The sequence below is a fragment of the Oncorhynchus clarkii genome, chromosome 4 (genome assembly GCF_045791955.1).
Source record: "Oncorhynchus clarkii lewisi isolate Uvic-CL-2024 chromosome 4, UVic_Ocla_1.0, whole genome shotgun sequence".
In the NCBI taxonomy this organism is placed as follows: Eukaryota; Metazoa; Chordata; class Actinopteri; order Salmoniformes; family Salmonidae; genus Oncorhynchus; species Oncorhynchus clarkii.
This window is the reverse complement of record NC_092150.1, coordinates 28,772,596-28,795,978: the sequence shown is the minus strand read 5'-3', so window position 1 is coordinate 28,795,978 and position 23,383 is coordinate 28,772,596. Positions and strand designations below refer to the sequence as shown.

Below are 23,383 nucleotides of genomic sequence, written 5' to 3'. Positions count from 1 at the left end.
GTGTTATGTTGTAACATGTTTTTGTATGAAACTGTATATGCTGCTAAAACGTCAAAACAAAGAAGTACCTTTCTCAGACATCTGTCCTGATCTAGGTCCTTGTTATCTTTTCGTCCTTCTCTGATTGATTGTTTTTTTCACTCTTTCCATGTTTCTCTCACTCGTCTTTTACCTTCATCCCCTACCATTTATCAGAAAATAATCAGACCTGTGTAATCGAGATGAACTGGTTTAACCTTTGACCCCCAGACGCCCATCATAGGGCATAAGTATGGGGACCAGCGCACAGCTGCAGGGCGGAATGGGAAACCGCAAGTCATCGCTGTGACCCGGAGCACGTCCTCCACTTCCTCTGGATCCAACTCCAACGGCCTGGTGCCTGTCAGCTGGAAGAGGCCCCAACTCTCTCAGGTACTTTCAGCCACGGGATATGTTACGACGTGGTTTGATATGTTTAACGTTGGAATGTCTCATGAATTTTTGGTTTATGTTGTCTTATTTCAGAGGAGAACCAGAGAGAAGCTCATGAACGTTCTCTCTCTGTGTGGTCCTGAGTCTGGCGTTCCCAAGAATCCTTCTGTAAGACACCTGGCATGTCAAACTGTGAGCGAGCAGGACTAGTGATCAACTTCAACAAAACATATCCTATCCCTCCATGTGCTTTAATTTGTACATGTTTACCATAACTGTACTCTCTGTCTGTGTTTAGGTGGTGTTCTCATCCAACGAGGACCTGGACTCAGGTGACCAGCAGACCAGTCTGATCCCCACGGTGGAGGAGGTGGTGCGGGAGGAGGACCTGCAGGGAGAGGATGCAGGAAGTGAGCAGCAGTTTGGAGTCTTCAAGGACTTTGATTTCCTGGACGTGGAGCTGGAAGATGCTGAGGTGAGGGGTAATTTACTGTACACTAGGATAAGTAATCTGTACACACACACACACACCTGTCTTGTATATAATCATTTGCAATAGTCTCTCTGCTGTTGCATCATTTTAGATCATGTCGTTGATGGGTGACAATAAATGGTTTCATTCAGTGTGTGTGATTGTGGACTCGTGCACTCAAGTACGTGTGTGTGTGTGTCTCGGTATGACTTTTCGTCCATGTTGTCCTCTAACTGTCCCTACTGCCTACTCTTCCTAACTCACTTTGTTACCTTTCCTCCTTTCCCGCCACAAGGAGTTGCAGGTAAGTTTTGGGCCAGCAAGAGCTGCTCTCCTCAGTGCCCCGGTGGCCCTCTGTCAGTCCATGTGATTGTCACCCTGTAGAAGCACCTGTTTTGTCAGTCTAGAAACAGACAGCCAATGAAGCATGCCACAAATACTTTGTGTTTCATGATTGATGTCGTCTGCACTTTGTCCTGATTTTCCTCCTCTTGTGCTTTTATTTAGTTTGTCTTTAAAGTTTTGCAGCTCTATGTCTGAAGTGATTAGGGTCAAAGCCTTGGAGAAAAGGCGTTGTTTCCTCCCCTTCCCATTACTGCAAACACAGCTCTTTTAGATGTGGCATGTTAGTGACGTACTTCTGGTTTCTTGTGCTGTTGTCATCCATCCACATCTTCGACAGATATCTCACACTTCAGTTAGTTCTACTGGTATCTGACTGCTGTTTCCTGTAGGGGGAGAGCATGGACAACTTTAACTGGGGCGTGCGCCGGCGCTCCCTGGACAGCATGGACAAGGGGGAGGGAGACGGGGACACGCCATCCCTGCAGGAGTGCCAGTACACCGGGAGCACGCCCAGCCTCAATCTCACCAACCAGGAGGACACGGACGAGTCATCTGAGGAGGAGGTACTGAGCGCTAGCCAGATTCTCACCCGCTCTGGCCTCGTAAGTCTCACCCACCACCAGGGTGCCCCCCCTCCCCCCCCCCACCCCCCCGTCCCCATGCTCCTCACACAGCCCGTTGGCATGGTGTGTGTGTGTCCGCTGAGCAGAGCTATTGCAGAGCTGCTACCTTACCCGGTTTGCCCTGGGGCTAGATGCTTGCTTCCGCTGGTAACAGTCACTATTTCCCTCTCTACCCTCCTTCACCCCAATCCTAGATGCTCTACCCTAATTTTACCCACAAACCAGTACCCCCCTTCCCCCAGAAGTTTGTTTTTAGGTAAGTAAAGTAGAGACCCAAACACTGTACTTCTAAGAATCAGTCCAGCTTTCTGATATGTTAAAGGTCACAGACATAACATATGGGAATCAATGAACTAACTGGGAGATTAGTTACAATAAATTGAAACTCGAGTCCATAGCATGCCATGGCAAAAACGTATGTAGTCAAGTTACACTTGGCAGAAAATGAACAGCATGTTCCTTTGTGAGCATGAACCCAATATCGTTTTAACCCCCAAACCTCTGGCTGCCTTTCTCTAACGTCTCTTTGCTTTGCTATAAAAAATATATACATCTTCCCAGGGTGTTATCGACAATATGCTGTTATTCCTGGAGCTGCTCTTCAGTCTGTGCTGTCTTCTTAGTCCTCCTTTGCGCTTGATAGTGCACTGTGAGACTGATCCTCTAGTGGCCCTTGGGCCCAAACACGGCTTTGTAGTAACTTTTAAACAATGCTACCATGAGCATGCAGCATGTCATTTGCAGACGGAGTCATGTAAGAATATATACTTTTTCGAATAACAAGAATGTTTTGTAAGGATGCCTGGAACATAGCAGATTTTTTTTTATTGGTAAACGTCTTACTCTTGTATGCAAAAAAAAAAAGAAACTTGCATGTTGAACAATAGAAACGTAACAGTATACTAGCAGATATCCTGGAGACTCGGAGCAGAGGAGACCAGATAATATATAGAGTTTGGAGGTTTGATTTATTTACTATCTAATTCCAAATGGAAAAGTTGAACCGTTCTTTGCGTCCGTCTCTCACTCCAGATGAACAGTGACTCGGCTACGGACGATGCCACGTCCAACCACGTGGACTCTCTGCAGCAATCGCAGGAGTCGTCCAGCAGTGCCTTGACAGAGGAGACCACGGCCCTGCTGCCCCGCCAGGACAGCTCTGCACTGGAGATGCCCCGCTCTGACTCAAACAGCAGTCAGCTGCCTGAGGTGCGACCAATCGGGAGAAATAAATCGGGGTGCTCCGGTTCTTTCTAGCGCCTTATCTTCTTCTTTTAACCACTTTCTACCTCTGCTGGGCTCTCTGTCGGTCATGTTTTTTTCACGCAGAGGGTTGGTGGCCACCTCCTCTCCGCCTGCCTCTAGGGAGAGTGCTGTACCTGGGGTGCAGTGGGCTGGCTCTTGTCCTGCCTGTTCTCTGGACAGGGCCGTAAGGGGTGCTCTCTTTGTTCACATCTCCCTCCGTCTCATCTCTTTCTCTCTGCTTGTCGCGCTGCTTGGGGCTTGTGGGTGTTGTGGTGGGCTGGCTCTTGCTTTCTCTGATTTAGCTGGTTTGTGGTTCTTGCTTGTGTAATTGGGGGGGACGAGATCATCGTCAATGCTCACCTCAGGCTAGCCGAAACGGTTCACCTCTCAATTTGGAACCTGAACATTCAAAACGAAACCCCTCGTTAAATACGTGCTGCGCATTGGACACCAGCGGGGCAGACCCATATGTGAGTATGAGCTAGTTCAGCCGGCTACGCTAGAGAGCATTGTGACACGACACAGACATGCGTTAGATATAACCAGTGAGGACAGTTCACCAGGGAACACAGTTAGGGAACCCATAATCACTAACAGCTTCCATTAGTCCATTTTATCTCTGCCACTACTACACCCCCCCCCCCCCCCCCAATAATGTGAATAAAGATTCCCTGTGAGCCCCTACTGCCCCTGCCCGTACCCATCAGCTCAAGGACATCTCCTCATGATAGGCCCAGCTCTTAGTGTAATGAGCCCCAGATAAAACCATCGATTCTCTTGCTCATCCCCTCCACGACGGCCCGGACGGCCACCCACTCCTAAAAGCTTTCTGTAATGAAGCCATCGTGCCTCGGGGACGCTCTGGCAGCCTGCCACCTTCTCCTCTCTGTTCCTTAGACCCTTAAATGGAGGGAAACGAGGCACAGACAGAACACGTCCATTTCAATTACATGTTCTAGACCCCCGTTCCGTGGACGTGTCTTCCATGAACACAGTTGACTTGTAGTGTTTCCTGTCTAATGACGCACACTGTGGTTTAATGCAGGTAACTGCCACCGCAGAGCAGTTTGTCATGTCAGTCGGGTAACAATGTGGCGTTGTGTTCAAATGTCACGTTTTATGGTCTTCTGTAGCTAGTCATTTAGTGTGAGCCATAAATCGGTAGTTTATGATCCATCCGTATGGGTTAGAATGCATAGGGCAGGGGAGGACGGCTCATAATAATGAATGGAGGGAATTGTATCAGACACAGGGAAACCAGGTGTTTTGTGGGAGACCATTCCATTTATTCCGTTATTTATTCCGTCATTCCAGCCATTACCATGAGCCCGTCCTCCCCATGTTTTGATTTTTTTAAGTGACACCCCTGACATAAGTGCAACACTAGATTGATTTTGGCCCTATTTCTTTAGCGTGTTCCCTTTCTCTAGAGTTACAGTTACAAAGTCACAGAATGAGCTTTTTAAAGTCAACATCAATCTCTTGAATTATGCTGACCGTGACCTCTATTTTCTTGAATGTTATAAAATGAGATTAAGCCAGTAATGTTTTTGTCAGGAATAGATAAAGGTTAAGTAGATCAGTGGTTCCTACCCAGGGTTACTGGGAGCCCTGGGGGTACATGGCCAAGACACAGGGGGATTCTTGAGAAGACCCACCAGACCATAAACTCACTGGGGAAATGAGGGGGTACTTCAGGGGTACTCCAGGCAGAGCAAAATTCAGTTGATGGTACAATAAGCAAAAAAGAAACAGTTGGCAACCACTGAAGTAACTCTTAGGGAGACTTTTAGAAGGGCTGTCATGCCAACCAACCGGTTCTGTAAGGTCTCGAGAGAATGTATCTTTGTATAATGATGTAGTGAGTGTGTATATCTGACCTCCTGAGCTCCCCCTGCCGGCTGTTTAGGACGGGGTGAGCATGACGGCGGCAGATGAGCTGAGCAGCAGCGTGAGCACGGACACGGGGTTTGGCAGCAGCGCCCCCCCTCTGCCCCCTGAGCTGTGTGACCTCACCGACTCCCACTACGACCTGGACCCGGCCCCCCCTCTCCCACCGGCCATAGACACCCCGCCGGGGTCCCTCTGTGAAGAGAGGGACTCCCTCACAGCCATGCCTCTACCCCCCATCCTAGACAGCCCCTGTGGCTCTGTGTGTGAGGAGGACGTGACGCTGGCACTGAAGGAGCTTGATGACCGCTGTGAGGAGGAGGAGGCTGACTTCTCCGACATGTCCAGGTAAGTCTACTGACTTTACTGACCAGTATGAGTGGCCATATGTGCCTCTAGTCAGATATCTGTTTGTCGTCAGGTGTTAATTGTTGGCAGGTATCATTGATCCCGTCTCTAGATTGTCATCCTGTTTTACATTTGCATACCTGTTTTCAGTTCAGACTTGCATGCGGCGAAGCGGAATCTGGGGGGAGTGAGTCAACAACCAGAGTATTGCTGGCATCAATATCTCAGGTGCCACGTACTGCTGACGTGCCCTTGAGCAAGGCACTTAACCCCTTAACCTGCTCCAGGGGCACTGCTCTGCAGCTGACCATGTGTTGCTCCCAACCTGTTTTGTGTGTGTGTGTGGTGGGTCTTCGTATCATGACAGCAAGTATTGTATGTGCGTTCTGTGTTTGCCCAAGTAATTGATCGAGTGGGCGGCTGAGTGTGTCGTGTCGGGGCTGCCTGGCGCCTCTGCGATTTCCCTGGTCTTATGAGCTGCTGTAATTGGTGAGCTCATCGCTGGTAGTGGAGCTGGGGCTGGGCTGGAGAGGCGGGCATCTCTCTGAAGGTGGGCCAGCTCTGGCTCTTCTCCTACGCGGGCAGGGCTGGTAGTGGAGCTGGGGCTGGGCTGGAGAGGCGGGCATCTCTCTGAAGGTGGGCCAGCTCTGGCTCTTCTCCTACGCGGGCAGGGCTGGTAGTGGAGCTGGGGCTGGGCTGGAGAGGCGGGCATCTCTCTGAAGGTGGGCCAGCTCTGGCTCTTCTCCTACGCGGGCAGGGCTGGTAGTGGAGCTGGGGCTGGGCTGGAGAGGCGGGCATCTCTCTGAAGGTGGGCCAGCTCTGGCTCTTCTCCTACGCGGGCAGGGCTGGTAGTGGAGCTGGGGCTGGGCTGGAGAGGCGGGCATCTCTCTGAAGGTGGGCCAGCTCTGGCTCTTCTCCTACGCGGGCAGGGCTGGTAGTGGAGCTGGGGCTGGGCTGGAGAGGCGGGCATCTCTCTGAAGGTGGGCCAGCTCTGGCTCCTCTCCTACGCGGGCAGGGCTGGTAGTGGAGCTGGGGCTGGGCTGGAGAGGCGGGCATCTCTCTGAAGGTGGGCCAGCTCTGGCTCCTCTCTTTCCTTTTAATATACACACGCTCATCAAGGTGGACCAACTCCGTCTAGAGGACACTGATCACAGTACAGCCACATACCAACTCTATTCAACTACCAGAGATGTAGAAACCACGTATACACTTCTTGCTTGCTCATTCAGTACACAAGTACTTGAATTAATTTCCCCCATTTCCAAAACTCAGGCAGTTTGATTGATTGCTAGAGGGAATGGCAGTGCTCCTAATGATCCTCCCCCGGAAAACAGAGGGGCTCTGCTGTGTGTGTTTGTGCGCCAACAAGAAAGCTTAACTCGGCAGGAGGTGTTGCGCTGCCTGCTGTGAGATTGGGGCCTTGGTGTGTGTGTGTGTGTGTGTGTCAGATGCTGGGCTCAGATAGAGCTCTGCTCTGCATTCCTGTGTGGTACGGTGCCGTGTGCTAGGCAGGCTAGTGCAGCTAGCAGAGAGACTCAGTGTTACTGTGCTGCAGAGAGAGAGAGAGACTGTGTTACTGTGCTGCAGAGAGAGAGAGGGAGTTAAGGTGAGGATGAGGACGAAGTCTGTGTCCTCCACAGCGCTCGGCAGCGCAGGCATCAGATACTTCTACTCGGTCTGCTTCGTCAGGCTGTTCGGTCCCACAGGCCTGTGAGTATCCGTGTGTGTGTGGTTGTGTTAAGATGGTAGGAGAGCCATGTATTCTCTTTGCTCTGCAAAATAAACACTGCAGCAGAAACATCTGCAGAGGGAGAGGGGAGGAGGCGAGAGACGGAAGTGTGAGGTTGTTTTGGTTGCAGTCAGAGCGAGGGTGTATGTGTTTGTGCATTCAGAATTGGGTGAATCCTGTGTGTGTGTCAGTGGTACTAAGACAGACCCTGTGTGTTTGTCTGTTCTCAGTCAGGATGAGGGCGATCAAGATGGTTTCTCAGAGGTCCAGGCCTCTCCGCCCCCCTCACCCTTCCTCTCCGCCATCCTGGCAGCTTTCCAGCCCGTTGCCTATGACGACGAGGAGGACGCCTGGCGTTGCCATGTCAACCAGATGTTGTCGGACACGGATGGGTCCTCTGCTGTGTACACCTTCCACGTGTTCTCCCGGCTATTTAAGGTGAGCGTGGAATATGTTTAGTTGTATGTTTTGTATATATTTGTGTGTGTTCGCTCTGTTGAATGTGTTATTGTCTTGGTGTCTGCAGAGCACGCAGAGGAAGTTTGGCGACATCACCCACTCGTCAGTGCGTTTCCTAGGAGAGCGGCTGCAGCGAATGGGGAACCAGTTCCTCAGCTCCCTAGAGGTCATGACCTCTCACTCCCAGTGCCCCACGGTGCTGTTGGACGCTGAGACGGTGAGTCTGCGCCTGCTAACCCAGAGATGACCACTTCCTTAATGTGAAGTTATGTTGCATCATTTCTCTGGTTGGGAATCATGACGAAGCTAACTGTAGCATGCTTGTCGGTAAGATATTTTTAGCGACAGCAGCAGTTGTATAATCAGATGTACTTGTTACGCAGTGCAAATGCACTTGGCCTATACTGCAGGGAGTTGACACACTCATGTGATGTTGTATTGTGTAGTTGGTTGTGTCCTGCAGTTGGTTAAAGCGTCTGGTCTGTGTCGTAGTTGGTGTCATGTGGACTGCTGGAGACTCTGAAGTTTAGTGTGCTGGAGTTGCAGGAGCACCTGGACACCTACAACGGCAAGAGAGAGGCGGCTGAGGAGGTGAGCTTTCCCCGTTCATCACCATGTACATCTAATCGTTACACACTCGTCCCTATCTACAGTACTCTGACCTCTAGTTTCCTAAACCCTCAGACCACGCAATCACACATCCTTATTCTATGGCTAATTATCATAGCACATATCTGTCTGCAGACCGGCCCTGCACCAGAACACTGAGTGGCACTTCAATGGCCTCTCATTTATAGTGAGGAAAACCTGAAGGCTCAATGAGCTGTCCGATTACGCCTCATTTCACCTCCAGCCCAGCTCAGGGAGGAAGAGGCTGAGGGAACAGAACCGAGACAATGAGCTGAGTCATAAGGAGATAAATGTCGGCTGTCGCTTGTCGTCGGGATACGAGTGGATTTGGCGTCCGTTAGCGTCCTCATTGCTAGCGACATCCTCTGCTGACGGGCTAAAAATATTCTCTGGCGCTCCTAAATCAGTTAGAGGGTTGGACAGGAGGGAGGGAGGAAGGAGAGATGGAGGGGGGGGTAAAGAGGACAGATGAGATTGAGAGAGAGGGCTCCAGGATGCAGGGGCGCTAATTGAATGAGACGGGTGCAGTTCCTGGAGGATTGGTCTCCACCCCCCTGCACTGGAACCAACCCTCTTTAATTCGCTAAGTACAGCACTCTTATTAAATCTACCCCCCACCTGACCCCTGCACAAACACACACTCGTTGAAAGAAAAAAGACAATTTCATGACGTATTCTCTCCCTCCCTCCCTCCCTCATCCCATTCACACAGTGGCTGGAGAACTGCAGGAAGACGTTTCGTGACAAAGATGGCAACCAACAACCCAACACTCAAGCCCAGGTATGACTAACCCACACACATCTGAACACAGCAACTTTTCGTCTTTCAGGAAGTGTGACGACAGTCTGAGTGCCTTTTCTAACACAGTCGATACGCATGATAACACGCCTGTTTGAGAACAAAAAATGTTTCAGAGAAAATCTTTACGTGTCAAAGCTAATTAATCTCCCCTCGTCCTCAACACCATATTTTAACATCCCACAAGCTCAGTGATATAATCACTACTGAACTGTCCACTGGTCCTGAAGTCAGTATTACTTCAGCTCATCATGGTAGATGTAGCTGATCTGAGGACAGCTGAGAACCTCTACCGTGCGGTCTCCTCCTGTCCCCTGATAATGTTTAGTACTCTGACACCGCTGCTGGGGGTTATAGATTTATTGCCTCTTTGCTTGCCCCCCCCCCCCCTTTCAGGTCAGAGGACATGCTTGGCTATGGAAAATGAGCTATTACAGACTAAAGCTCTGTTGCACTCTCATCAGCAGAGAGGCACATACTCATTCGCTGCTCTCTTCTACTTAATGCGCTCTTCTCCCCCTCTTGGCTCTCTCTTCTCCTCCCATTGGCTCTCTCTTCTCCCCCCCTTGGCTCTCTCTTCTCCCCCCCTTGGCTCTCTCTTCTCCCCCCCTTGGCTCTCTCTTCTCCCCCCCTTGGCTCTCTCTGTCTATATCCTGCTCTCTGTTTTCCATCTCTGTATTTATACACTGCTTTGACTTGAACACACTGATCCTAGACCAGCTCATGTGCGCTGTGTTATCTGAGAACCACTGTTGGGACTAAGCCTCCCCCTGACCTGGGAATGGGCGTTATGATGGAGGGGTTGTTACCCCTCCCCTCCTCGTCTGTCAGGTCACTGTATCAGGGTTGCGATGTGAAGGCTCACTAATTCTTGGTCTTTCTCTCTTCCTGTTTTGTTTGTTTGTTTTTGTGACCTGCTCACCCTCTTGCTTAGCAAATGGAAAAACTAGCAGTAAGTGGTTCTCTAAGTATTCTAGACTCCAATATAATCATGATGTCCGGACTACACACTGACCATCTCATCCCTCTCCGCGGGTACCTGCCGCAGTCGTCAACCAACCAAGGCCTGGGCCCTCCCACTCTGACTCCACCTCTCTCTCATATATCTAAATAATTTCCCCAAGCCTACTGTTTCTCATCATTGGCATGTATGCAGATATATGCTCTACTTTTGGCTTCGCCTTGGCTGAATAATCTTGTCAATGTCTTAACCCCTCCCTCATCCCTACTGATTTACACAGCAGATGTAAAATTGCGCAAATGAAATGATGATTGTGGTAGTTGTCTGCCTGATTTGAGAGGGGGATGTTGCCCTGGGTTACGGGGAGGGGAAGAGGATGGGGAGAGAGCTGTGAAGCCATGTTTAGTCTACCTTCATTTTGCATGCTTATTGCACCATTTCCATATCTGTTCAAATCCCCATTCTCTTCCATGTTTCCTGCATTAGAGAGAATGTTTTGATCATTCCAGTAACATATTTGTTCGGTTTAGCTCTGTGGTTGGACGGACCTTATCCATAGGGGTCGTGACACAGGTGGTGATGGTCTTTGTATAACCCAGTCCTCCATGGCTAATAATGATGCCGACCTCTGATTGGTTAGTAGCTAGTTAATAGGGCTAGACTGTAACCTAGGCCTCATCGGTTCTCTTTAGGGCAGGGGTCTCCAACAAGTCGATTACAGCCCACTGATGAGTAGCTCGCCAAACAATTCTGAAAGTACACTGTATATGCAAAAGTATGTGGACACACCCCTTCAAATTAGTTGATTCGGCTATTTCAGTCACTTCCGTTGCTGACAGGTGTATAACATCGGGCTCATCGGCATGCAATCTCCATAGACAAACATTGGCAGTAGAATGGCCTTACTGAAGAGCTCAGTGACTTTCAACGTGGCACCGTCATAGAATGCCACCTTTCCAACAAGTCAGTTCGTCAAATTTCTGCCCTGCTAGAGCTGCCCCAGGGGACTGCTGTTATTGTGAAGTAGAAGCGTCTAGGAGCAACAACGGCTCAGCTGCGAAGTGGTAGGCCACACAAGCTCACAGAACGGGAGTGCTGAAGTGAAATGAAATGGCTGTCCATGGCCGAGCATCCGCCCACAAGCCTAAGATCACCATGTGCAATGCCAAGCGTTGGCTGGAGCGGTGTAAAGCTCACCGCCATTGGACTCTGGAGCAGTGGAAACGCGTTCTCTGGAGTGATGAATCACGCTTTACCATCTGGCAGGCCAACTGACAAATCAAGGTTTGGCAGATGCCAGGAGAATGGAACCTGCCCAAATGCATAGTGCCATCTGTTAAGTTTGGTGGAGGAGGAATAATGGTCTGGGGCTGTTTTTCATGGTTCAGGCCCCTTAGTTCCAGTGAAGGGAAATTTAAAGCTACAGCACACAGTGACATTCTAGATGATTCTGTGCTTCCAACTTTGTGGCAACAGCATGACAATGCCCCCGTGCACAAAGTGAGGACCATACAGGAATGGCTTGTCTAGACCGGTGTGGAAGAACTTGTCTGGCCTACACAGAGCCTTGACCTCAACCCCATCTAACACCTTTGGGATGAATTGGAATACAGACTGTGAGCCAGGCCTAATCTCCCAACATCAGTGCCCGTCTTCACTAATACTCTTGTGGCTGAATGGAAGCAAGTCCCCGCAGCAATGTTCCAACATCTAGTGGAAACCCTTCCCATAAGAGGGAAGGCTGTTATTGGAGCAAAGGTGGGACCAACTCCATATTAATGGCCATGATTTTGGAATGAGCTGTTCAACGAGCAGGTGTCCACATACTTTTGATACATGCAATTTTCACGTGTTCCGCCGCAAACTGTCATAAACAAATCTCACTAGTATCAGACACCGCAAGCTCCCAGCTACTATCTAACCAACGCAACATTGACATTGTCCCACCCCTGGTTAGCTACTATTGGCTTGAAAAGCCAAACCTAACTCTATCTGCCAATTAAGTTCCAGCAATATTGCCCCTTTGTGGTGCGGGAGTTTGTCTATCACTCCGCGTTTAGCTAGTTGATGTGGCAAGTCTCGTGGTCTGGCATAAGTATATCATGAAGTACTGTATATCATTTGTATCTGTTATTTGCAAACATTGTCATGAAATGAGCAGCAGCAGTACATAACCATCACTAAACTGGCACATTAGAAATCGCACTAGATGCGCAAGTAAAGGGGAATTACACTTTTTCCCCCTTTATTTCTTCCAGACCCCCCCCCCCCCAAAAAAAGGTATTCTGATGTGATTTAAGCATTGACATTGATGCAGAACATCAATTTAAGAGTGGGAAATATATATATATATATATATATATATATATATATAAATATAATGAGGAGAACATAATTTGGGAAAGAAATCACAGATTTTATAGGGCCCCCCGTGGAGTTGTTTATACTCCAAAGGTGTATTGACAGAACACCGTGCACTACTTTGTCTTGTACACTAAGGACTCGGGGAAGAGCTGCGGGGGGAGAAGAGAAGAAAGTGCCTATTTGAAAGCTCAAAATAAGTAGCTTGCAACGTTTAAATGTTTTTTTAAAGTAACTCATGGTAGAAAAGGTTGGAGACCCCTGCTGTAGGGACGTCGCTCCGTGCCTTGTTAACCCTTTCATCTCCTCCCCCGTTAGTCTCTAACCCAGGATATCCGTCCGTCTGATCATGTGACCATTATGACCTGGTGTGGCTGGTGTGTTATTGTCTCTGCTCTCTCTCTGTAGGAGTTGGAGCTGTGTCGCAGGCTCTACAAACTGCACTTCCAGCTGCTGCTGCTCTTCCAGGCCTACTGCAAACTCATCAGTCATGTGGACACCATCAAAAGAGAGGCAGAGGTGAGACAGAGCAAGGGGTTTGCCCCCAAACACTTTACTCAACAGGGCCTGTGTGGTGGGACACTCCATGTGGGTGGTACAGAAGGGCAGCATGAATACAGTTCTAGGCTGTGTTAATAGGGGTTAGTTGTGTCATTTATTTACAAGCCAAAAAGAAACATCGCTCGTCACCCACTCAAGCACACTTGGAGTGTTTCACGTCACACGCACCATTGTGTATGCTAGGTCAACACAGAGAGGGTGTGTTCGTTGATTTCCCTTCCCCAATGAGCTCTTTAATTGGACTTCAGGTTGGTTTCAGGAAAGCTTGAGACATTGAAGCCCCCTGCATTTTCCCACATCTTCCCTGAAAGGAAAACAAGCAGTGACAACGCACACGCTCAATTAAACTCACTTGCTTCCTGTGTATATACACTGAGTGTACAAAACATTAGGAACATCCGCTCTTTCCATGACAGACTGACCAGGTAAGTTCAAGTTAAAGCTATGATCTCTTATTGATGTCACTTTGTAAATCCACTCCAATCAGTGTAGATGAAGGGGATGAGACTGGTTAAATAAGGATTTTTAAGCCTTGAGACATGGATTGTGTATGCCTGCCATTCAGTGGGTGAATGGGCAAGCTTATGCTTTTTGGAATGAAAGATACTGTAACGGCAAAAGTCGATCTGTAAAGTCATGAGCCGCTTTTGTAAATGACAATGTACAAATGTGCCCCGGAGAAAAGATATAAACATTCTCCAAGATACCTCCACGTATATGCTCTTTCTCTCACGCGCTCGCACACAATTTTGCCGACCAGACATACAAGCACTCAGACATAGTGACAGTCAGGCACTCTCTTAGTCCCTATCTAGTGGTTCTGCTGCTGTCTAGCCCTGCTGTCTTATGGCTTTTTACTTGAGATAAATCTCATTAAATCCCCTGAATGAGAGTGAATCATTTCTCACATGGAGAGATGAGGTCAGATATTTCAATTAATCACATCAATACTAATTGCATTGCTTCATTGACTTTCTAGACAAGTCTTGCACGTGCCCAAATACACGTGAGATTATCTGACCTTTTTTGCGTGTCTCCAAGGTGACCAACATGTCAGAAGAGCTGGCCATCCTTGAGAGCTGTTTGAAGCAGGTGGAGTCGGGGGTTGATGGACAGGAGGATGTGGGCGTGTCGGATGCTTCCCAGACCAGTACGGAGACAGCCATCCAATCACTGATTGAGACCCTGAGAGCCAGAGACTTCGGCTCTGCCCTCACACAGGTCAAAACCTTCAGGTAAAGAAACAAAGGACTACATCTTTTCTACCCTACACCTATTCCTCGATGTATAGACTACACAGGCATGTGTCTAGTCTTCTGTCCTGATGCTCTCTTCCTCCTCCCTCTCCTCCACTAGGTCTCTGTGGCCTAACGACATCTTTGGGAACGAGTCAGACGACGCGGTCCAGACACTCCTGCACATCTACTTCCGTCACCAGACGCTGGGCCAGACAGGCTGCCTGGCCGTGGTGGGGCCCAGCAGGGACCTGTCCCAGGCCAGCGGGCGCCTCATGGAGCTCAACCTGCAGATCAGAGAGGCTCTGAGCCAGGCCCAAACCTGCCAGGCCCCCCAGATCACAGTGGTCAGCACTGGACTGTGAGCCTTCAGGCCCAAAGACTTGACTGGACTAGTCTAGACTGGACTGCAGTAGACCTCTCCTGTACCACTCACAGCTTCCATCTGCTCTGGAGGCTGGGGAGACAGTGACGTGTGTTTGGGGAGGACAGAAGAGACTCCACCTAATAAGGGCTAAAGGATGTGTGGGAATAGCTGTGACTCATATTAATATATATTACATATATAAAATACTTTAAAAGCTCGTATCTGTTTTCCCAGAATAAGCCACCTTGCCAAATTCAGCTGCAATAAGTTGGGGTATTATGTGACTGGTGAAGACTGGCCCAGGAGCGAGAAGTAGGAAGGAGACAATGGGGATGATGATGATGCTAAACTGGAAGCGTTTTGGCGGAAATTACCTGATGGGTCTCCCATATTGGCCAGTTGCCTCCTCAGCCCCAGTCAGGAGACTGGTTGGGGTTTGAGGTTCGGTCAGGGAGATGTGGTGTTCTTGTAGCAGAGAAGTTGGAGCATGGGCGCCTTGGGAGTCGGTCCGGAAGGAAACCGGATTTGTGAGAGGACAGGGCAGTCCTTGTCAAGATTCATAAACAAACACAAAAACAGTTTTCAAAAGCATGCTTGAAAGAGAGAAGCACTGCAATAATATTTTTTGAGAAATGTACTATTTTTTATTAGAGCTAACATCCTAGGTTGTAAATGTTAGGGTATTTAACATGTAATTGTAATCCTAGGGGAGCTATGTCCCCCTTCCCTTAGGGACTGGAAAAATATACATTTATCTGTTTATTCACCTGCGTTGGAGACTAGCATCATCTTCAGCAGGTCTTCTAATGAAACTCACTCTGTAACCAAATAAGTAGCTGCCTGTAGAGATTTTAGGCTGTGTGGTATATATTCTTGTATACACAAATGCATATAATTGCACAGAAGTGCAGACTGGCTACAACTCATTATGTAAACATCTAAGTTATTTTACTCTGTATATATTTTAGAAAATGTAAAACCAGTACTTTCCCCTTGTACTTTTGTTGCACTGTTAATCTGAATAGGATGTATGAAGCTGATGTTGAGTCACTAATGACCCACTCCACTATTATAATCCTGTCACACGAACTTTAACATTTCCCAAAGATTGGCCTGCCTGGTGGGGATTGTGGGTCAGTAAATTGGAACTGGTTAAAGGCGCTAGCTAGCATAGATTCTGCTTCCTGTCGGACTGCCACAGCCCAACCAAGCCCAGTCCTATGCATTCCTTCTCTCCACTGTGATCTCCATGTTGGCCCTGGAACAGGCTCCTCTAAAAAGACATGAGTGGAAACTGAGGCCTGTGTTTATCCATGTTGGCTGCACACAGCTGCACTGATGGTGTGCCACAGCCCTGTGTTCTGAGGGGAAACTGCTGCCATTAAGGCTCTGCTTATGCTTCTGAAAAGGCACTGCTTGATGTCAGTGTTGCAGGAAACTTGTCATGGCACATTGTAAACGATCACTGTACTCATTCCTCACAGAACTTGTCTGTTGCATTTGAATGCTGATCTTAATTTAACAGATTTTCCTGGAAAATTGTAGGGATGCATTACCAATATACTTTTTGTCATCTCACATACCAAGCCTTCTCTCTGGATAAATAAAAACTTGATCATATGAATGTTTCAGACTATTGTTATTGAAAAGTCCAGGTTAATAGACCAGACAGTCCTAGCAAAATTACATCTGCGTTGAGCTCCAGTAACCTCACTCAGTGGCTGGCTAGTCAGGCTGTCCTCAGTAACAGGTCATGTGCATAGTGATTAGCGTCTGAACCACTGACAAGCCATGCTAGACAGGGAGAGATAAATGCCAGAGAATGTAGACTGCTGAGTATTGCCACTTTATTTCACATTCAGAAGTGTTTTCCTGCTATCACTATCATAATGAAAATAAAGGCATAACAGAAAATAATGAAATCCAAAAGTTTTCTCCTCCAGCCCAGAGCCTCTTTAAATGTGCACAGGGGCTTCTCTGGGCTGCAGGACTTAGATGTGACAGTTCATGTGCAGGTTCCTGCTAGATGATGTATTTGAAACTGAAGGTGCGGTCACAGGAGAGCCGCTTGCCCTTACACCTGCCACACAGATCCTGTCTGTGGGGGCGTTTGGGGTCAATGTGGCGAGGGGTCACTTCGCACACGCAGCGTGACTTGTTGCAAGTCTGTGGAGACAGAGGACATGGTTAAGTGGAGGACCCAAGTTTAGTGTCAAGTCATGATTTGTCAGTTTAACAACGTATAGTACAGAAGCCTAGATCCTTAACCTGGCAGGTGATGTCCTCGACCCGGTAAGGATTGAAGGACTTCTGGCACGTTCTACAGAACTGCTTGAAGTAGACCTGAAACGGAGACAGCACTTGATAAGAGGCACTACCAGAGTAGCAGCAGTAGTCATATGCCAGGGATTGAATGGACCAGTTTACTATACCTTGCTCGTTCCTTGGACGCACCAAACATATGCGCTCTCCCAACGCAGGTTGCAGTCTCTGCAGTGATAGTACCCATACTTCTGCTCCAGAAACTAGGAAGGCATCGAGTCTAGTCAGAATGCGAATTACATAGAGCATCTTGGTCTAGACGGCCACTACACAGCCACCTTTACAATTACTCACATGTCAAATGTTTATTTTGAGTCTTTCAGACTGGCCGACTAAACTACTGTCAGCGTTTGGGGCTCACCTGAAACCTCACGCGGGTCTTGACTTCCGATCCATCCTGATCGGCTTTGACATCCTCGGTCGTAACTGACCGGTCAGTCTTCTTACTAGTTTTTTTACCTGGTCCAGTCTTTTCGTCCTTTGCCTTTTCTGTTCTGTCCTCTGCAGACTTTTCGCCTTTATTATTTTTCCCGGCCTTCACGGTTTCAGGTGGGTCACCGGTTTGTGCTTCACTCGGTCCCCCTTTGTCGTCTTCTAGAAAATATGCAAGTCTCCTAGAAGCTACAGGCGAGTAGACAGCCAGTGTGCGAGGGTAGAGCACGCCTCCCACCGAGCTGCCTGGACTACCCGCAGGGCTACCGGGTGCCTGGGCCTCCTGTTTCCTCTTGCGCAAAGAGTCTCGCTTTCCGGTCATGAGAGTCCTTGGGCCGAGGGAGCACTGCACCGAGACATCCTTCTTCGGGTTGACCTGCACAGCGACATCTTTGGTATTTGCTTTCCGTAGCCTCGGTGTAAGATTGGGGTTTATTTGAGACAAGATGGATTTAAGTTGCGCGCGCTGGTGGTTATCAAAATAGTCCTCTGTAGCCACATAGTTGGCCAAATAATTGTTTCTCCAGCCCGCACCTTTTGGTTTGGGATACCTGCCAGAATAAGGGTTGTAAGATGAATAGAAATAACTGTCGATCGACTCGTCTACATATGTAGCCATTTTTTCTCAGCCAACTTGGGTTATTTGGTTTACCGATTTAAATAGATTGACGAGACACGATTTCATTAATTGTACGCAGGTGTGGCAGTCCTCCTAAATTGGCCTCCAAGACCAATCCGCAAATATAACGGAACTCCGCAAGATTACAGAATGCAGAAGTGTCAGTAGATATTTTATTTTTCCTATATCATATATATTTTAATATACATTGATAAACATATACACAATTGTATATTTTACAGACGGGTTGTCATCGTACATATATGGTGATATGGAGTAGTTAGGTTTTGTTAAAGAATTGTACTGCATGATTTTTCTTCTTGAACTGAAACTATAGGCACCAAAACATGTACCCTCCGACTTGAATACTTGCTTTGAATGCAAAACAATCATTGACAATGTTAGCTATGTAGCTCATGATCATGTTTGACTTTACAAGCAAGTGAGATGATACATTTGGTAAACCGCTGTTGTCCTGCATCAGTGATGCGAGAGTGGATGAATATATTTTATGAAATCCATTTTCACAGCCATTTTGATTCATACACAAGATGTTGAAGTAAGCTCAGATATGCTTTTTTACTTCTATGAACCTGTTCATAATTGTTTTTATGGTCTTATGAATTGCTTCAAATATATTTTGTATCATTCTCTCACTTCATAAATAGTTGCAGTCTTCTGTCCTGTCATGAGACACACCCATAGAGTTTCTGCCCTGCGGGATTTTTTTTGATAGTGACGTCATGAGCGGACCTGAACGTCTTTATGCGCCACTCCGCCCATGGTGGGCCGTCGTCGTCTCATGCGCACTAAACAGGAGTAGAGTCCGGACAAGGCTCCAGCATGATGAGATTTGGGTCACTCGTGGTGACCGCCCCGTAAGAAGTGTCAAAACCCATATCCTCGTCTTCAAACCTATTATATCCAATATCTCTGTTGTCCCCTGGTGGGATGGTGTCTGGTTTGTGTAGAACCTCTTTCCTGTACATCCGGTAGGCCAGGATGATGATGCCGGCCTCGGCGGCCTGGAAGAGGGCGTAGAGCAGAGGGAACATATACATGCCCCCCATCAGCTGTGGTGGGAAGGCCATCTTCAGGATGGCTGTGCAGAGCTGCACGTTCTGGCACCCGGTCTCCAGGGACACGGTCCTGCGGATGTTGGGCGGGAGATCAAAGAGGGTGGCCAGGCCGTAGCCTGCAGCGTAGCCACAGGCAGGCATCAGGACAGCTACCACGTAGACAGACGGAGGGATGGTGGCCAGCAGCTCTGGCCCCAACATGGCCCCCGTCATGATGAACAGCATCACCAGGGTCACCAGCAGAGACCACAGAGACAACTGGGGAAACAAACAGCACGGAATCAACACAGGTTTTATGACATCGACATTCTCTACATCCAGGTTGTTTTAGAAGGGTAGAGGGAAGAAACAATGGACGCATTTTCAGGATATTCAAACAGAACCAGTATTATTAAGGAGCAAGGGAAAGCTACAAGTGAGCAAGGTCCACTTGAATCGATGTTGTTTCTTGCATCCTTTGCCCTCTGTGTATCTATCATCCAGTTCTATGACTCTGTCACACATTTCGTACCCCTCCCTCTCCTGTCTGAGCTGCCTTTAGATACATTAATCTGAAAGGGAGGGGCAGAGGGGCTCTCCCTGACAGTACTCTGCGTCTGATGTCACTGTGCAATGTGAGCAGGCTTTGTCGGCACTAAAAGCTAGACATAGAAAAATGACTCAATGGGTACAATGTCACACTAGTGATTATAAAGTCAAAAGATCCACAATTGACTTTTACAAAAATGTTGATTTATTTTACTAGCAAAACTACCCTGTTTAATCATAAAATTTACTATTTTAGTCTTGTATGTCATTCTTAATGTAACACTTAGAATCAGGAAGTAATTGAGGTAATCTTACATTTGTATTCTTTATATAGTACCTAGGTCTAATACATTTTATTGATGAATTTCGTGTAATATCATATTTCTAAACTAAACTATAGAAAGGAAAAGGGCAAAGGAATATAACAAACCAGCTTTTCACTGTCTGTCTAAAATATGTGCCAAGTGCTCTCAATCTCACAATGAACCAGTCAACCCATCTCCAAACCTTCCTCTATACCGGACCGTTATTTGAGGCTGCCCTGTATACCTTTAAAACGATGTCCGCCGCCCGGTTGTAACGGTACCGGAGCACGACCCCCAGGCCAATTGGGATGAGAGTGCTACAGAGGGTGAGGATGATCGCGCCGAACGGCATCAGGTTGACCACCGGGGTGTTGATCCAGGCGCGGCTATATATCCACAGACATAGAGGCATCAGAACCAGCGCTAGGACCGTGGAGGAAATGGTCATGATGATGCTGAAAAGAGAAAGACAAAAGTGAATCACACCATCACATTAACTTTATTCGAGTCCCCAAAAGCAGAGTGACCAGTACATTAATATTACTTTTTATAATGGTGGACGAATATTAAGTGATGGGTCCTCAAATAATGGCATCATGTTCTATTTAATAAATTAAGATGTGTTCAAATCCATCTTTTATGAAAATCTGGACCACAAGTCCCAACAGTATGCTATGCTGGAGATACGACTGTGCGTAAAATTCAATTTTAATTATCATGCGTAAAATTCTACCAATATGCGTAAAATCCAAGTAATAGCCTACGTGTGCCTACACTTCGAGTTATAGGCATCGTGAATAAAGTGCAATATCAGACAGTGTATCAATTAATATAGGTTTAGGTTTCCATTCATCCAAGTAGGCTATAAATTGATATCATTTTATTTGCGTTTTATAGTCCACTTGGAAAGGTGGGAGATAGTTGTATTCGTTCCTTTAGTTACCTCAGATTCATCTCCCCGTTCACTAATAACGACATGATGTTGGATAGGTTTCCTCCTGGACAGCAGCCACACAGTAGCACGGCCATAGCCGCCACATCGTCGAGAGAGAATGCCAAAGCAAGCAGGAAGGCGACCAGGGGCATGATAACAAACTGGCACACTAGCGCCAGCAGAACCCCGATGGGTCTGCGGATATGTTCCCCAAGCTGACTCACATCTACCGTACACCCTAGGCCCAGCATGGTGAAGCACAAGACAATCCCTACAAACACATTGATTCCGTGACTTAGCGGGGAATCCCAAAAAGCAACCACCAAGTGAGCAGGTTCCGTCGGTGGCAGCTTAGCCCGAAGCCCAGCAGCAAACGCAGTCCTTAGAGTGTTGACTTTCAGAGATACCGGGTCGTTCGTTACGCGTAATTCTGTCATGGCGAGCTCATCTGTGAACCCTTCGTAGAGTCGGGAGATGGTGTCATTCATGGTGAAGTTGAGGAATTCTGTTAGGCCAGCAGTTGGAACATCAGTGACCACCACGCTTGAGTTCTCCATCGCCTTACCAGGGTACAGATGCTCTCCACAGTCGGTGTCCACCTGAAGGTGTCAGTGCGTAAACTGTGGTCCCCTAGCGGTGCATCGTCATTGCGCGCTGTCACCAATGACAGAGGAATAAACTCGAGGCTCAAAGTGTTAGAGAATGCGGTGCATCAGAGCATTTCTCCGTTTTAAACACAGACCATGATACCCACATAGTGACGTTTGGGGCCACGGATTGGCTCACAGCTGACACGCGCGCCAGCATTCCAGAAAGACGCAAATTGCTCAAGGCGGGGGAGTCTGCTCATCATCTCTGGAGAATTCATATCAGGGGTGATGGGCTCGATCACCCCTGCAGGCTTTTATCTTGAGCTCGTGCACAGGAGAAAACGCCTTTATTCATCGCATTGGAAATGTATATCACTCACAGTTTTCTCTAATGTGTTATAGTATATTAAAATATGTATCGGGTTGGAACACCTAATTTGGGTAATATTACTTTCGAAAAATACATCCATATTTTTAATAAGTGCCTGGCTGTAGTTTACTGTGACAAGCGCACAGTTCTAATGACTTGAAATGTTTAGGTTGAGTAGGCAAACAGGGAAACTGGGATGCTCTTTATATACATTCATTAACCGCGGGTACGTTTCTTTTCTTCTCTGTGCTATTTCTATCTTTCGTGAATTGGATTGACAGTTTTGAAGTAATCACCATAAACCTGCGTACGTCTCACAGAGTTATTTGTGGGCGTTATCTCACAGATCTTTCTGAATCGGACTGACCTGCTGTTTTCATACTGGCCACTTCCAAGTCATGCCATTAAACGAATGAAACCATTCATTAAATGACAATTCCCGGTTAGAGAGGACCATCTTTCCCCGCCAGATCAATCCAGTATGGGTGATTGCATATGTGGAGTGTCTGAAAGTGGGCGTGCGAAATAAGTGGGAGGATCAACATAAGTGGGTGTATGGAAACATAACAGCTAATTGGGCAGATTGGTTGCCACTCAAGACAGTTTTGTGTGGCTGCTTGCGGCTTCCTTGTAGTGTTTTAGTTAAACCGGTTAGGATAATTAATGTGGGCGGTTAGGAGAACTAACATAGCAGGTTATGAGAATTAACGTGGCAGCAGTGACCACTGCAGGGCAGGTGGGGCAAAAAAAAAAAATAATAATAATATAAATATATATATACACATATATATACACACATATATATATATATATATATTACATGTTTTGCATGTTATTTTGACATTAATATGTGTCACATATCAGTTTGCAAACAATGTACTTTTTAAAATCATTGAGTTAAAAATGCAGCAAACAAAGAGTAAGGCAGCTCCAAAATGTTGGCATTTCAGCCTAACCCGGTGCTTTCTGTGGTGGTGGGGCAGCCTCATTCAAAACAACTGGAAACTGGGTAAATCTCAAACTCCAGTGAGTCCAAGACAAATGGGAACTTGGAAAAAAACGACCTCTGACCTCTGAAAATACGTTTTGAACGGTCATCCAACTCAGAATTCCAACTCGGCAACTCTGACCTCGCCTCCCGAGTGGCGTAGTGGTCTAAGGCACCGCATTGCAGTGCTAGCTGTGCCGCTAGAGATTCTGGATCCGAGTCCAGGCTTTGTCACAGCCGGCCGAGACCAAGAGACCCATGGGGCAGAGCACAATTGGCCCAGCATCGTCCAGGTTAGGGGAGGTTTTGGTGACTCCTGTGGCGGGCCGGGCGTAGTGCACGCTGACATGGTCGACAAGTGCATGGTGTTTCCTCTCACACATTGGAGCGGCTGGCTTCCAGGTTAAGTGGGCATTGTCATGAAGCAGTGCGTCTTGGTTGGGTTGTGTTTCGGAGGAAGCATGACTCTTGACCTTCGCCTCTCCCGAGTCCGTACGGGAGTGCAGCGATGAGACAAGGCTGTAACTACCAATTGGATACCACGAAATTGGGGAGAAAAAGGTGTAAAAAAAACTAAACTCTGACCTCTTTCTAGAGCTCTGACCTGAAGATCCATGACATTATGATTCAACTTTGTTTTTTTATTGAGTTCCCAGTTGTCTTGAAAAGCACCATAAATCTAGAGAATGCCAGACTTGGATGACAAAGTTTGCATCACCTTCCTGTTCAAACGAACACAGCACAGGGGGAATCCAAATGTCTTGCATAAATCCAAATGTC

At 47.6% G+C, this 23,383-nt stretch overlaps 3 protein-coding genes across 27 annotated transcripts in view; 1 reads left to right on the top strand and 2 right to left on the bottom strand.

Annotated features, from left to right (window-relative positions):
- LOC139406689 (protein furry homolog-like) overlaps nucleotides 1–16,052 on the top strand; it is a 90,003-nt gene extending 73,951 nt beyond the window's left edge. For 9 of the 25 annotated variants that reach the window (XM_071149607.1, XM_071149596.1, XM_071149595.1 and 6 more), the window contains 15 exons: nucleotides 250–411; nucleotides 505–603; nucleotides 710–886; nucleotides 1,618–1,830; nucleotides 2,884–3,060; nucleotides 5,006–5,334; nucleotides 5,485–5,562; nucleotides 7,294–7,501; nucleotides 7,590–7,739; nucleotides 8,015–8,113; nucleotides 8,865–8,933; nucleotides 9,886–9,903; nucleotides 12,682–12,792; nucleotides 13,876–14,069; nucleotides 14,191–16,052. In XM_071149607.1, coding sequence (XP_071005708.1) covers nucleotides 250–411; nucleotides 505–603; nucleotides 710–886; nucleotides 1,618–1,830; nucleotides 2,884–3,060; nucleotides 5,006–5,334; nucleotides 5,485–5,562; nucleotides 7,294–7,501; nucleotides 7,590–7,739; nucleotides 8,015–8,113; nucleotides 8,865–8,933; nucleotides 9,886–9,903; nucleotides 12,682–12,792; nucleotides 13,876–14,069; nucleotides 14,191–14,434 — 2,328 coding nt within the window. In that variant the 3' untranslated portion in view covers nucleotides 14,435–16,052. Of the gene's footprint in view, nucleotides 1–249; nucleotides 412–504; nucleotides 604–709; nucleotides 887–1,617; nucleotides 1,831–2,883; nucleotides 3,061–5,005; nucleotides 5,335–5,484; nucleotides 5,834–7,293; nucleotides 7,502–7,589; nucleotides 7,740–8,014; nucleotides 8,114–8,864; nucleotides 8,934–9,885; nucleotides 9,904–12,681; nucleotides 12,793–13,875; nucleotides 14,070–14,190 lie in introns of those variants that run through there. The other 16 variants (XM_071149599.1, XM_071149592.1, XM_071149591.1 and 13 more) reach the window with 8 other exon arrangements.
- Nucleotides 16,053–16,163: 111 nt separating this feature from the next.
- LOC139407653 (zygote arrest protein 1-like) lies at nucleotides 16,164–17,818 on the bottom strand. The gene is made up of 4 exons (XM_071151493.1): nucleotides 17,120–17,818; nucleotides 16,869–16,961; nucleotides 16,705–16,779; nucleotides 16,164–16,602 (listed from the first exon to the last, which is right to left on the bottom strand). The coding sequence occupies exons 1-4, from the start codon at nucleotides 17,807–17,809 to the stop codon at nucleotides 16,459–16,461; spliced, it is 1,002 nt and encodes a 333-aa protein (XP_071007594.1). The 5' UTR covers nucleotides 17,810–17,818; the 3' UTR covers nucleotides 16,164–16,458.
- Nucleotides 17,819–18,618: 800 nt separating this feature from the next.
- LOC139407652 (sodium/bile acid cotransporter 4-like) lies at nucleotides 18,619–21,212 on the bottom strand. Its single transcript, XM_071151492.1, has 3 exons — nucleotides 20,665–21,212; nucleotides 19,966–20,176; nucleotides 18,619–19,146 (listed from the first exon to the last, which is right to left on the bottom strand). The coding sequence occupies exons 1-3, from the start codon at nucleotides 21,210–21,212 to the stop codon at nucleotides 18,619–18,621; spliced, it is 1,287 nt and encodes a 428-aa protein (XP_071007593.1).
- Between the last annotated feature and the right edge of the window lie 2,171 nt (nucleotides 21,213–23,383).

What these genes read in the sequence shown, in the direction of transcription:
- LOC139407653 (XM_071151493.1), bottom strand. Translation starts at nt 17,809, where the DNA reads ATGGCTACATATGTAGACGAGTCGATCGACAGTTATTTCTATTCATCT. An exon ending in AGACCCGCGTGAGGTTTCAG is followed by an intron (nt 16,962 to 17,119) that starts GTGAGCCCCAAA and finishes ATGCCTTCCTAG; the next exon opens with TTTCTGGAGCAGAAGTATGG. An exon ending in GCGTCCAAGGAACGAGCAAG is followed by an intron (nt 16,780 to 16,868) that starts GTATAGTAAACT and finishes TCTCCGTTTCAG; the next exon opens with GTCTACTTCAAGCAGTTCTG.
- LOC139407652 (XM_071151492.1), bottom strand. Translation starts at nt 21,212, where the DNA reads ATGGAGAACTCAAGCGTGGTGGTCACTGATGTTCCAACTGCTGGCCTA. An exon ending in AACGGGGAGATGAATCTGAG is followed by an intron (nt 20,177 to 20,664) that starts GTAACTAAAGGA and finishes TTCTCTTTTCAG; the next exon opens with CATCATCATGACCATTTCCT. An exon ending in CGGCGGACATCGTTTTAAAG is followed by an intron (nt 19,147 to 19,965) that starts GTATACAGGGCA and finishes TTGTTTCCCCAG; the next exon opens with TTGTCTCTGTGGTCTCTGCT.